The 14435-nt window shown below is 29.8% G+C and overlaps 1 protein-coding gene across 1 annotated transcript in view; it reads left to right on the top strand.

The window, feature by feature from the left end:
• The window catches only part of LOC124371926, a gene marked incomplete at its 3' end in the record, with an annotated part of 49838 nt that overhangs the window by 6379 nt on the left and 29024 nt on the right, over window positions 1-14435 (top strand). The window contains exon 3 of the mRNA XM_046830297.1: window positions 3918-4175. Within this exon, the coding sequence (XP_046686253.1) occupies window positions 3918-4175 (258 nt within the window). The remainder of the gene's footprint in view (window positions 1-3917; window positions 4176-14435) is intronic.

Raw genomic sequence — 14435 nt, forward strand, 5'->3', positions numbered from 1 at the left:
TTTTCTTAAACAGATTTGTAGAACATTTAATTCTGAAAAGATTCATGTGAATTACTTAGGAAAAAAATTAATAATAGGTATTGAAATTTAGCTTTATTTAAAAATAAAACAGACGCACAAAAATGCATATTCTTATCTGCATAAAATATTAACTAATGTTTAGGTTGTGAGTAACAGCTGATCATTTATTCTAGACTGAACATTAACATAAAATGTATTTACCTTTATAAAACTGTAATAATCACCTATAATAGTTGCTCAAAGTGTCCTCCGTTGTTACCAATGCACGTTTTCGCACGACGAATCCACTCTTTTCTAGCGCGTTTCATAACGTTTGGAGCATTCTTGATCGTTTCTTCTGCCGCCTCTGTAATGCGATTACGTAACTCCTCTATGGTGTTAATCCGTTTTGAATAAACAATTGACTTCATCCAACCCCATAAGAAAAAGTCTGCTGGCGTGAGGTCAGGAGAACGTGGTGGCCATTTTACTGGTCCATTTCGACCAATCCATTGTCTACCGTATGTATCATTTAAATAGTTTTTCACATCATTAGAAAAATGTGGAGGTGCTCCGTCGTGCATAAACCATGCATTTATTCTGTTTTGAACAGGAATATCTTCCAAGAGGGTAGGCAGGTTTGTTCTTAAAAAATTTAAGTACGCTACTCCATTAAGTCGATTAGGGAGGAAAAATGGACCAATCAAATTATCACCCAGAACACCAAGCCATACATTGACTGAAAATGTATGTTGAAAATGCCTCGTCGCAGTTTTCATGTGGGTTGTCGTACGCCCAAGTATGGGTATTACGAAAATTTTACAATTCCATTTCTAGTAAAACAGGATTCATCAGTAACGAGAATACGCCGAAGAAAATACTGATGTCGTAAACAATTTCTTCTTAACCAGCGGCAGAACATCTTCCGTTTATTAAGATCTTGCGGTAATAAGTCTTGAACACGTGTTATATGGAATGGGTACAACTGTGCTTCATGAAGTGTCCGCCATACGCTTGACTGGCAAATATTTAACTGACGTGATAATCGTCTGGTGCTTGTGGTTGGTGATAATTCTACAGCATTTATTATTGCTTGTTCATTATTATAGTTCCTTGCGCTACGTTGACGACCAGTATCTATTCGCTTCGGTTTAAAGCTACCAGTTTTCTCTAAGTCGTCTCTCCACAGCTTCAAATGTTTTGCGATCAGGTGTTGTTCGATGTGGAAAAGTATCACGATATTCCTGAACTGCAGCTAAACCATTCTTGTTAACTTTGCCGTAAATCAGTATCATGTCCGTATACTCTTCAAACGAATACATACCATTTACATTATCTGCCATTATTTACTAAGATAATTACATACACTTTTATAAAAATATTTAATAAAATATTTTAAAAATAAATATTTAATAAAATATTTTTATACACTTGTATAAAATATTTCCAAATAATCACAGCATCTCACAAAATACAATCTTCACACGCCACAATACAAAAACCTCCATAAAGGTTATTCAAATATTACTTCATGAACTTAATTGTTGATCAGCTGATATTGCCAACCATTGCAAAGAAAATATGACGATAAAAAGTGTTGAATAAATGATCAGCTGTTACTCACAACCTAAACATTAGTTAATATTTTATGCAGATAAGAATATGCATTTTTGTGCGTCTGTTTTATTTTTAAATAAAGCTAAATTTCAATACCTATTATTAATTTTTTTCCTAAGTAATTCACATGAATCTTTTCAAAATTAAATGTTCTACAAATCTGTTTAAGAAAAAAATGACCTTTATTTAACATTTATGGAAGTAATCTTACGTTAAACACAAAAATGTGTTATTTCTTTGCACCAATTCTTGTGTTTTACGTAAGATATCTCTGAAAGTATTGCATTTACAGCTCTGGGACGAATTTTAATAAATTTGTCAGATATAAAAACATAAAAAACAATCGTATTTGTATCTTTGTAAACTACCTTTACCATTTTTTATACGGCCTGACTTCACCAAGGGTTCTGAAATCCGGGCGAAATCTTTCGCTAGGCGTAACTCGCTAACGAAGCGTTTCCGGGCATATGGTTATATGAACTTTTTTACTTGTTTTTTTAGCTATAGAATAAGCTCCCGAGAGATTGCCGTTTAGTTTTGAATCACCCTGTATAACAGAAAACAGTTTAATTTGTCACATCCAATAATTTTTCCATCATTTTAAATGTTAAAAAAACATTTGAATGCAGACTATAAAACCTAACTTTACATTTGTGTGATTTGGGAATATTGGTAACATTGGTGGTAACTAAATGCCATTAACTAATACACACGAAGATGTAATCAAGCTTATTTAATGGTAGTAGCATTTGAACTTTACTAAGTAACTTTTATTTTTGAACATCATCAGATTTTCACTGTTACTGATAACGGGGTGAAGAACACTTTTCCTAATTGAATATATTAATTAAGGGCATACAGGACTTGTTAAATATTCTTACTCTATCAAACTGATGTAATAATAAAAACTGTTTGAACCCAAAAAAGTGTTTCATGATAAATAAGTTTAGAATGTTGTATTATATAGGCTATTTCGTTAAAGTGATTTGAAAAAATAATCTTTATGTTTTCGTTCCTTTTAATTTACCTACATATGTTATACATCGTTATATAAATGCTAGAACTAACATAGCTAAATAAACTTAGATGGTGCTACTTTTAATGAAATATACAAGTCCTGTTCATATCTACTATTGAAATAATTCCTAAGATTACAGTCACCTACTAGTCATTTACCTGTTTCAACCATCACTGTTTGAGAGTTTTACCTTTTGTCAGAAGGAACAACAAAGAACACAATTGAAGGGCAGAATTACAGTGTTTTGTTGCTGATACTTATTTGATTTTTATGAACACATTTTCTTCATGTACAGAGCGTTCAGAAAAGAGTGTCATAAACTTCTGTGGCTGATAGTGCTCATGATATCAAACAAATAAATGCCATATAAACATAGTTTGAGAAATGTGTTGTTTAGCTGCTAGCTGCTATTTTTATTTTATTATAATATTATTATTATTTTTTTTTAAATAACCCGTAGAACTGGTAAAGCTACAGGTACCAAACTATGCATATGGGTTATAATAAATAAGAGGAAAACTTAAATTCAAAATTGTGTGATTTGTTTTAATGTTAACAAAATGGCACATGTTGAAAACTGTTAAAGTCAAATAAAAAAAATCAGATTATAGTTATAAAAGTTTAGTAGACACCATCTATTTTGCTATTTTCTTTATAACTCCAATGGTTCTTTTTTCAATAAAACCTGTGAATGGATGAGCAAGTATGACCGTTTAAAAGATATGCTTATACAAGCTGGGAGCAACAAACATTATTATCACAGAGGCATCAGCTGCTTTGACTTGTGATATATATTTAGGTGTATTTTGTATACTAAATCAGTTTATTATAATTGCCTTCTCTTATTGAACATTTGTTCATAACTTCCGTCAATATGATCTCCAGAGGATAGGAATGCTGAAACAAGTTCAAACTTGGTACAAAAATGTATCTTACATCTTGTCAAAGGTCATTGGCCAGCTTTGTACACCATTTCGTTCAGTTCAACAAACTTGAAAAAAAATCACAGCTCCGTAATACATGAAGTTGTAGAAAAAAAATAAGTGTTCTAGAATGCTTATAATATTTCCTAAACTTTTTGTTATAAACAATTTTGTTGTATTTTGAACAGTTTTGATATATTAATTAAGTATCCATGAGAATCAATTAATAATATTTCACAATTGTCACAAATTCTACCTACATCTTCTGTCTACGCCAAAAGTACTATGTTGTATAGTTAGTTTATTAAATAAACACTGTTTTTTGTACTTCTGCTGAATTTAACTGTATCATTGTGTAGACCAGTGTTGGTGAACCAGTTGTTGCACGGTGGAGTGGACCGGATAGTGTGTGGGGACTCCCACTGTCTCGCCATCACGTTGACAGGCATGTGCTACGCCTGGGGAGCCAATGACAGCGGACAAGTCAGTGCAGTACAGCGAGGCACAGATCTGAGCTGCCCAGTGGCGTGGGGTCACGTGGTGCGAGCTGCGGCCGGCACCAGACATTCGGTGCTCATCGCTAGCGACCACACACTTCACTGGCTCGGGAAACACAGGTATAGATCTGGTGATGTGATAGTTTAAAGTAATCACTTTCTTTTAGCACATTTAAAGGTTTTATATTAACCGTAATATTGGCATACAATTTCCAATGAATTTAGTGTGCTATTGAAATACGAAACATTCAAAATCGACGTTTATGCACTTTGGGGTCTGTTATTTTGTATAGAATTATTTTTTCCAGTAACGTTTTACACATAATTCAAAAGCATGTTAAACAAGCAAGTGTTAACCACATCATCAATAACATAAATAAATGTTCTATAATGAATTTAGAATGTGACATTTGTTTTTGTACATAGTTACGTGGTGAGAGTAATTCCTATTATTACATCTTCATGATATGATTTTGTTCTCGTTGGTTATATTATTTTATAGAATTATTACTGAATTATTTTTTACTTTCCGACTTTTGAGTAACGTAAATAAAGTAATTATAATTAATTGTAGTACCCATTAGGAACCTACCATATTTGGTAGAAAACTATTGTGACAAAAACATTTTGTACCACTTTCTTGTAGATGTATTATTTCAATTTAAAAGCTATTTAAAGTATATATTTTCACAAACTAGATAAAATTCTCCAGATGCTAAGTATTTATAATTTACTAGCTTTGAATTAAATGTTTTATAAGCATGTTACCTCTCCATTTAGTTAATGTATGTATATATATACATGTATATATATATATAAGTAGATATGAATATGGCGGTTCTAGCTCACTTTTGGGACAGACAGAAATTCCATACAAAAATACTGTTTAAAGGACAATAAACTAATCTGTAACTCACGAATGAAAAATTAACCCGAATCTATAGCCGTTTTAACTGTTCATTGTAGGCTTCTAATTTCTAAGCTGTTTTAATGAAAAAAATCCAGAAATCTTCGAAATCTTTATTCCACGAAGTTAATTGTAACACAGTCTTTATCTTTAATAGTCTTCTTTCCAGTAACAACCAAGTGTAATTTTTTCATTTTTTGTTCAATTCTTTTAATCTTTTTTTCATCCAAAACAGTCAAAAATCTGTTTGGCAAGTGTACTTTACAATCTTCCCAACTCGGCAATTATTGTAAACCCGAATTTATCTTTCATTTTCTCCAGATTCAAAATTTTTGTATTTCTTATTTTCTTCTAATTCTATTAATCTCTTGTATTCTTTGAACTTTAAATCACCAACCTTATTCAACTCTTGTAACAGCGCCATTTACATAGAAAAAAATTAATACTTCTACACTTTTAAAGGTGAAAAATCAAAACTATACTTCCAAAATACACAAAAAACCGGGGTTTTGACCCTAAAAACGTGTTTTTAGGGTCAAAACCACAGCTCTTAAGGTGCATATATACTAGAGATTTTTTTTGAAAAATCCTGAAAATCTACTGAATTTCTCTAATTATTGCGAATTTTTAGCTTTAAAAAAGTTGATAATGTGAACGATATTTCTCGAAAATTCTGTTGTAAATATATTAAAATCTTAATGAAAAATCTTGGAAAAGTTAAAGAAAAAAATATTGAAAAAATAGTATTATAGAATTTAAATTACCCCCTACAAACCAATATAGTAATAAAAGTACTTTTATTACTATAACTATACTATTTTTTCAATAATTTTAAGTCTTAGTTTACAGATTTTTCTATAATAAATAGAAGAATCTACAGCTGTTTTACTACAATTTGTGCTGATTTGTGTCAAAAAATCACCACTTCCTCAAAATTTTTAGTTTACAAATTTTTGCTCTTTAAATATGGAGCGGAAAAAAGATAGAGTGCCCATACTGCAAAAAAGATGTTTTTGAACATCATTTTTACCCGACATTATAAGTCAAAGAATCATCTGAAAAATAAAGATATTTATGAAAAAGAATTAAATTATTTGAAGACTTGGGCTAAAGAGAATCAAATCGATGGTCCACGAGAAGATGTATAATTATAGAAAAATTGCGTGAACTAAAGAAAAATTTCAAAGTTGAAAAGAAAAATCTCAATCTATTTAAAGATGAAAAAATTCAATCAATCCCTGAGAAATTGTCCATTGAAACAAACGATAAAACTAAGTCTGAAATGATCGAAGAAATTGACAAAACTCTTAATGAGAAACCCGAAAATATCATTGATGTAGAAGTTTTATCCTCAATACACGGTCTTTTCAAGCAATACATTTTAACAAACTTGAACGATAATTCCATGTCAATTTACAAATATCTTTTCTATTTTGCGTCCAGAATTAAAAGTTTAAATCGAAAAATTTCAAGAAAATGTTAAAAATAGTAAAGGATATCTCTCTTTGGAATGCGAATACGAAAGAAACTTTAGTGAACGTGAAACACAAACTTGCCCAATGTATTTTACTATAAAAGCAGACGAGATCTTTGACATAAACGACTTTATTACTAAGCAATTTTAATAAATTAACCACATCGAGAACAGACAAATCATCCAAATCGAGGTTCTGGATGGACATTAAAAACGCTGTAAACAACTGATTTTGAGCCTTAATAAACACGAATTTATGAACGCAGGATCATATATCGATTTACCAAAGAAAATCAAAGATAAGAAAGCTTGTATAAATATCAAAAATAAAGATGATTTCTGTTTTTGTTTATTCTATCCGATGCGCTATTGAAAAACCCGAAAAGAATGCTGACAGAGCAAAGCAATACGAGAAATTTGTAAATGACGAGATATTTTCAGGTTTCGAGTATCCAATGTCCTTAAAAGATATACAATTATTTGAAAAACGAAGTCACAATTCCAAGTACAAATATCCAAAAATGTCTATAAATATCTACAGTTATGATGAGAAACTCAATATTGTTCCATTACAAATTTCTGAAAAATACGACGCTGAGTTAAACATTGACTTATTGTATGTTAAACAAGAAGACAAATCTCATTATGTTTTGATAACAGATTTAAATAAGCTCGTTTTCTCTCAGTTATCTAAGCATGAACACAAAAAATTTCTATGCAGAAGATGTTTAAGCCATTTCTACAAATCTGGAGATTTAACAGACCATTTAGAAATTTGTAAAAATCACGAAGTTTGTAAGCCAATTATGCCGTTTCCAGGTCAAACAACAACATTTATTAATTATCAAAAGAAATTTTCTCATCCTTACGTTATTTATATGGATTTTGAAAGCATATTAGAGAAGATTCCCACATGCAAAAACAATCCGCAAAAATCGATCACAACCAAGATTCAGAAGCACATTCCATATGGTTTTACTCTATACTTAGTGTCTAATGTGACCAATCGTATGTACAAGCCGATATGTTATCGAGCTAAAAATGAAGAAGATTTGCCAAATGTTCCTGCAAAATTGTTTGAAGAACTTAATAAATTATCGAAATACATAGCTAAAAAGTATAATTCTAAGAATAAAATACCTATGAAATTGACCGAAGAAGAAGAAATTGCATATCAAAATTCAAATCTTTGCCATATTTGTGAATGTGAGGGTTTTGATAATCAAACAAGAAAAAAAGTACGAGATCATTGTCATTTAACAGGTAAATTTAGAGGTTCAGCTCATTTATCTTGTAACTTGAATCTCAAATTTCCTCAGAATATTCCAGTTTTCTGTCACAATATGTCATGTTACGACACTCATTTGTACATAAAAGAATTGGCTAAACAATATGGAAACGTTGATTTGATTGCAAACACCGATGAAAAATATATAAATTATTCTGTAAATTCTGGATATGGCTATGAATTCGAAGGTGATAAGCCAAGAAAATTCATCAAGTTTTCGTTTGTAGACACGTTCAGATTCATGGCCTCGTCTATAGAAAAGTTAGCTAAAAATCTAAAGAGAGAAGACTTCAAACATACAAATCATTTTATACAAGATGGTCTGAACGCAATTCTAGATAGACAACCAAATGACGAAGAAGAAATCTTTAAAATTCTATCTGGAAAAGGCATATTTCCTTACGAATTTATCGACAGTATTGAAAAACTTGATTACACAGAAGAATTGAGAATTCAAGATTTCTATTCACTTTTGACAGATGAGAGCATATCTGAGAAAGATTTTCAACACTACTTAAATGTATGGAACAAATTAAAAGAGAAAAATCTAGGAAATTACTCTGATCTCTATAACATTCAAGATGTTCTATTGCTCGCTGATATCTTTGAAAATTTTAGGAATATTTGTTTGAATTGCTATAAACTTGATCCAGCACACTATCTAACAGCTCCCAGTCTTGCATGGGATGCTATGTTAAAATTAACGAATATAGAATTACAATTAATTAGTGATTATAATATGTATTTGATGATCGAAAAAGGTATTCGCGGAGGCATTTTCTCAATGTATTAAACGATATGTGAAAGCAAATAACAAATATTTAAAAGATTTTGATAAGACAAAGCCTGAAAACTATTTGTTGTACGTCGATGCTAATAACCTTTATGGGTATGGCCTAATGCAAAATTTACCATATAACGAAATCAAGTGGATGGATCCTAAAACGTATACAACAGCAGATTGGAAAGAAACAATTTTGGAACTCACTGGCGACGAAGATTATGGCTATATTCTCGAAGTCGATCTAGAATATCCGAAGAATTTACATGAAAATCATAAAGATTTGCCTCTTGCTCCAGAACATTATAACAACAAACTTTGCACAACTCTACTGGATAAAACTGAATATGTTGTTCATTCTAGAAATTTGAAATTCTATCTGGAACAAGGTATGATTTTGAAACATGTGAATAGAGTTATTGCATTCGATCAGAAGCCTTTTATGAAAGATTACATTGATTTTAACACAAACATGAGAACCAAAGCTACAAGTGACTTTGAAAAGGACTTTTATAAGCTGATGAACAACTCAGTTTTTGGAAAATCTATGGAAAATGTGAGAAACAGATGTGATATTAGACTAGGAAATGAAGAATTTTTCATGAAACAGGCCAAGAAAACGAACTTCAAATGCTTTTACACATCTTTGACGACAACTGTATAGCGAGTCACATGTACAAACAAAAGGTTAAATTTAACAAACCGATTTACATAGGATTTTCAGTTCTCGACCTCTCAAAATTGCTAATGTACGAGTTTTATTACAACAAATTAAAGAAGTTTGATCCAGATTTGAATCTGTGTTTACATGGATACAGACAGTTATTTTGTAGAATTGAAACGAGATCCTTTTAAAATTATTAAAGAAAATATAGATGACTTTGATACAAGTGATTATCCAAAAGATCATGAATGTTTCACGACTAAAAATAAGAAAGGTAATAGGGAAATTCAAAGATGAGTTAAATAGCGAAGTTTTAGAAGAATTTTGTGGTTTAAGGTCTAAGATGTACTCGTACAAATATCTAGATAAAAACCCAGTTAGGTGTAAAGGAAATTAAGAGAAGCGTTGTAAATAAAACAATAAATATCGAAAACTTAAAGAGATGTTATTGTTCGAAGATAAAGAAGAATTTAGGGAGATGACTGTAATAAAAAGCTATAAACATGAATTGTATACCATCACCATAAACAAGCTGGCACTGAACGCTAAAGATGATAAGAGAAATGTCCTAGAAAATAAGATCGATACAGTACCGTATGGATATAAAGGCGAAGCAAAATCTAATATATTAGATGAGTTAAATAAACTTGGAAACTTTGACATGTAAATGGAAGATGATTTGATTCACTGCCACAAATGCAAGAAAAAAACGAAAAATATAGATTCTAAAATCGTTCAAACTCAAAACGGGTTTTGTATAGAATTGCAGCAAAATGTTCAAAAATGTAAGACAAATAAGAGTAAATTTATAAAGAATCCAAATGAAAAACAAGTAAAGAAAGAATCTAAGAATAAGGAAGAAATCGAGATTGAAGCTAGAGAAATTCATGCACCAGTACGAAAAAAAGTTTAAAAAGAGAAAAATTATAACTTTAGGAATTGACGATTTATGGGCAGCAGATTTAGTTATAATGTCTAACTATTCAGATCAAAATGATGGATTTAAGTATATGTTAAATGTTATTGATACTTTCTCAAAATATGCTTGGTCAAGAGCTATCAAAAGAAAAAACGGTAAAGATGTTTCAAAAGCCTTCGAAGATATAGTAAAAGATGCCATAAGGATCAATCACAAACCTCCTAACTTACTTCATACAGATAAGGGTTTAGAGTTTAAAAATAAAGAATTTAACGATGTTTTGAGGAAATACAACATTAAGATTTATCATACTGAAAACGAAGAGAAATCAAGTATTGTAGAGAGATATAACAGAACTCAAAATGAGAGAATGAAAGTAATTTTTGAGATTAATAAAAACTTTAAATGGATCGATATTCTTCAAGAAATCGTAAAGAAATATAACGATACTGTTCATAGCACAATCAAAATGAAGCCTAAAGACGTAGATAAAGATGCAGAAAAAGAGTTATTAGAGTCGGTTTTTAAGTATGTTCCACCAGAAATTCACACGAAAACTAAATTTAAAGTCAATGATCATGTAAGAATTGTTAGTAAAAAACAAACATTTTCGAACAAATATAAGAACAATTGGTCAAGAGAAATCTTTGTGATTTATCAAATTAATAAAGCAGATCCTGTAACTTATAGTATAAAAGATTTAAATAATGAAGAAATAACCGGAAAGTTTTATGAATATGAATTGAGAAAGTCAAAGATTTTTTCTATATAAATGGAGGCTCAAAAGAAATGTTCAATGTGCAAAGAAATAAAAGGTTTTGAAGCTTTTTATAAAGATAAAAGTAGAAAAGATGGAATTATTTATAATTGTAAAGATTGTTATAGGAAGTATCATAAAGAGCTGTATGATAAAATAGAAAAATTAACTTTGGAAGAGAAAGAATGTCTTTAAATGTAAAGAAACTAAAAAAATTTCAGAGTTTAATAGTCATCCCTATAGTAGAGATAAGAAAGACTCATATTGTAAAGATTGTGTAAAGAAGAATCACCATAGATTATATTATGAAGATACTCAATGTGAATGTGGAAGAACTATAAAAATGGTTAAATAATTATCAAAAACATTTACAAACAAAATATCATAATTCAAGAGTTTTTAGTAAAATTGAGTAACATTTTCATCGTGTAATTTAGATATTCTATAAATCAGTCGAGATTCTGCCATATTTGTAGTAAAATGATTTCCGTTGTATAAAATATTCAAAGATTCTTTCATTTGGTTATACAGATTGATAGAATTTGGATCTCCTTGTCTTAATAAAATTCCATTTCTGGGTAATCAATTTCAAGTTCTTTCAATCTTTTCGGTATTTCTCTCTTTTGAGCTCTGATAACGTAATAAGGATATTCCCACATGTGATTCTTCTTAATTAATACAAAAACATGGTGTTTTTTCTTAGCAAAATCTTTACAAACAAGGTCTGGTTTCATTAAGTCAATTTTTACACTTTGTTTTGCGATTATTTTCCGTTTTTATTTCATCTTTAATTTGCAAGTGTTTAACTTCGTCCTCTAAATATTTAATCTTGTTTTCAAGTTTGTACACACCAAATTTACGAATACTTGGTAAAACTTCTTCTAAAACCCAATCTTGAAACATTTCTGCTATTTTTCATTTTAGATTTCAAGATTAAAGAATATATGCCTGCTTCATTGATGAAAACAGTGTTTTTTTGAAAGTTTGAAGGCGGGGGCGAATCACCCCTACCTTCAGAATGTATGTTTTCGGAAGCTTTTTTTATATTTTTCTTTGACATGTTCTTTAATTGCTTTCTTCGTATCTTTATATTCTAACACCTCTGCAACATCTTTCGCCTTAAACCAAAATTCATTATTTTCGTCAACAAATGTTAAAATTTCTTTATTATTGAATTTGAGTAGATTCACAACTGACTCCATTTAGATAGAAAAAAAATTTAACTAGTAATTTTTATTTTGAGAATAAAGCCCAGATTCATTAACGAAAACAGTGTTATTTTTGGAAGTTTGAAGGTAAGCTATTTATAGCCCCCCTTATATTTAGATAAAATAGAAGTTTTTATCATCTTCGTCAACGTTTATTCTGATCGTTTGCATAGTATTTTCATATTCTAGAATTTTTGCTACGTCTTTAGCCTTAAACCAGATCACATTGTTTTCGTCAACAATCGTAAAGATATGTTTGTTATTGAATTTTAGTTGATTATTAAGTAGGTCTACAACTGACTCCATTTAGATAGAAATAAAATTTAACAAGCAATTTTTTATTATTTTGAGTATAAAGTCCTGATTCATTGATGAAAACAGGGTCAGGATGAAGATTTTGAAAGAGTCGCGATTCGATACCCTTGTCAGAATCTATGTTTTCAAAGCTTTTTTTGTATTTTTCTTTAACATTGTCTTTATTCGTATTTTTTGTGAATATTTGTGAGGTGGCCCTCGAGGGCTACCTTATCTTTTAGATAAAAGTATTGGTATTTATCATCATTATCAACTCGTTTTGAAAGTTTGAAGGTAAGAACGATTCGTTCCCCCCCTTGATTCATCATTCTTTCGACAATCTTAAATATATTGTTGTTTATACTCTCATTATTTATTAAATTTCCCTCAGAGTCTTGTATAGTTAGAACGATTTTTTTGAATTCTTTTAATATTTTTTCTAATTGGAATATAATCGATTTCATTCGGTTTTTCACTGATTTTTGATCCATAAGCAACATTTGGGAAAAAAGTGTACAAAATTTCAGATTCTTTGTGTAAATGTTCGGTATGATTTTCAAAACTAGGTTCAACGAGATTACAATGTACTTCAATTACATCGAACCGGTCTAAATTTTGGCGTTTTATTTCCTAAATATACCTGATTTGGCTCAATAGTTTCTTGAACAAACCCTAATAAATCTACAATAATTGCTGAAAACATTATTCTTACTGGTGATTTATTTTAATTTTATTAGAGAGATAATTTTTTTTTTGCATTTCAAACTTGTTTTCGTCAAAGTTTTAAAGATTTATCTGATTGTTTGAATGTTTTCAGATAATTTTTAAAGGAATTTTTTATTTGATCGAAAGTATAATATCCTTTGTTTAAACCATAATATTTTGTTATGTTCTTCTCACTAAATCCTATACAATAAGGAGAACTTTCACTAATATTTTATTACAAAATTGTCAGAATAAAAACCGCTTAAAACCGATAAAATAATTTGATTCTTCCTCTAAGTGTATAGGATGTTCCAAGTTTAAAACTAATTTAGAGCTTTCTGAAGTCAACTTGAACAGCTTCATTTTCGCAAGCGTTGCTTCAAGATGAAAATCTTCTATTTAAATGGAGAAATTTTTAAAGCAAAAAGATCAGATAAAACTTCAAACGTTTGAAGAAAATAAGAAAGATCAACCAATCAGATTGTTAATTGTTGGTTCAAGTGGATGTGGAAAAACAACTTTATTATTGAATTTTATCTACAATAGGTTGATTCCTTATTCCAATTTGTATGTTTTTAGTAAATCTTTAGAACAAGACGCTTATAAAAAATTGCAAGAAAGATTTGAAAATATTGAGAAAAACTTAAGCAAAAAGGTATCACATTTTTATAATGCTTCTGAGGACATAGTTCCATTAAGCGAGTGTAAACCCAATTCGTTAATCGTTTTTGATGATTGTATTTTGGAAAATCAAGACGTTATTAAGGAATATTTCGTAATGTCCCGTCACAAAAACATATCTTGTATCTATCTTTCCCAATGCTTTTCAAAGGTTGATAAACAAGTTATAAGAAATAACCTGAATATGTTGTGTATTTTTAAGCAAGATGATCACTATTCGAGAAAGATTTATAACAATTATGTGGGATCTGATATGAGTTTTAACCACTTATAATGAATTATGTGATAAAATTTGGAAGGAAGACTACGGATTTTTTAACTATTAATCTAACTTTGAAGCCTAAAAATGGTAAATATCTGAATAAATTTTCTAATATAAATGCTGCTCAGTGGTCTGGCAAATCTACTTGATAAAATATTTGTTACAATTATTTTTACATTATCTTTACTTTTTATTTACATTATGAAAACAACTGAAAAACGGTAAATCTGTTCACGTTTTACGTTCCACGTTCACGTTTTTTACGTTCCACGTTCACGTTTTATTTACGTTCCACGTTTCGTGTTCCACGTTTCAAAATTTTCCTAAATAAATGGTGAACGTAACTTCTGAAGAAGCGAAAAAACTTGATCAAATCGAAAAGAAATTAATCAAAGAATTTAAAGAACAGATTCGAATTGATGAAGAAGAACAAGAACTTA

The sequence above is a fragment of the Homalodisca vitripennis genome, unplaced genomic scaffold (assembly GCF_021130785.1).
Source record: "Homalodisca vitripennis isolate AUS2020 unplaced genomic scaffold, UT_GWSS_2.1 ScUCBcl_2256;HRSCAF=6820, whole genome shotgun sequence".
NCBI lineage: Eukaryota > Metazoa > Arthropoda > Insecta > Hemiptera > Cicadellidae > Homalodisca > Homalodisca vitripennis.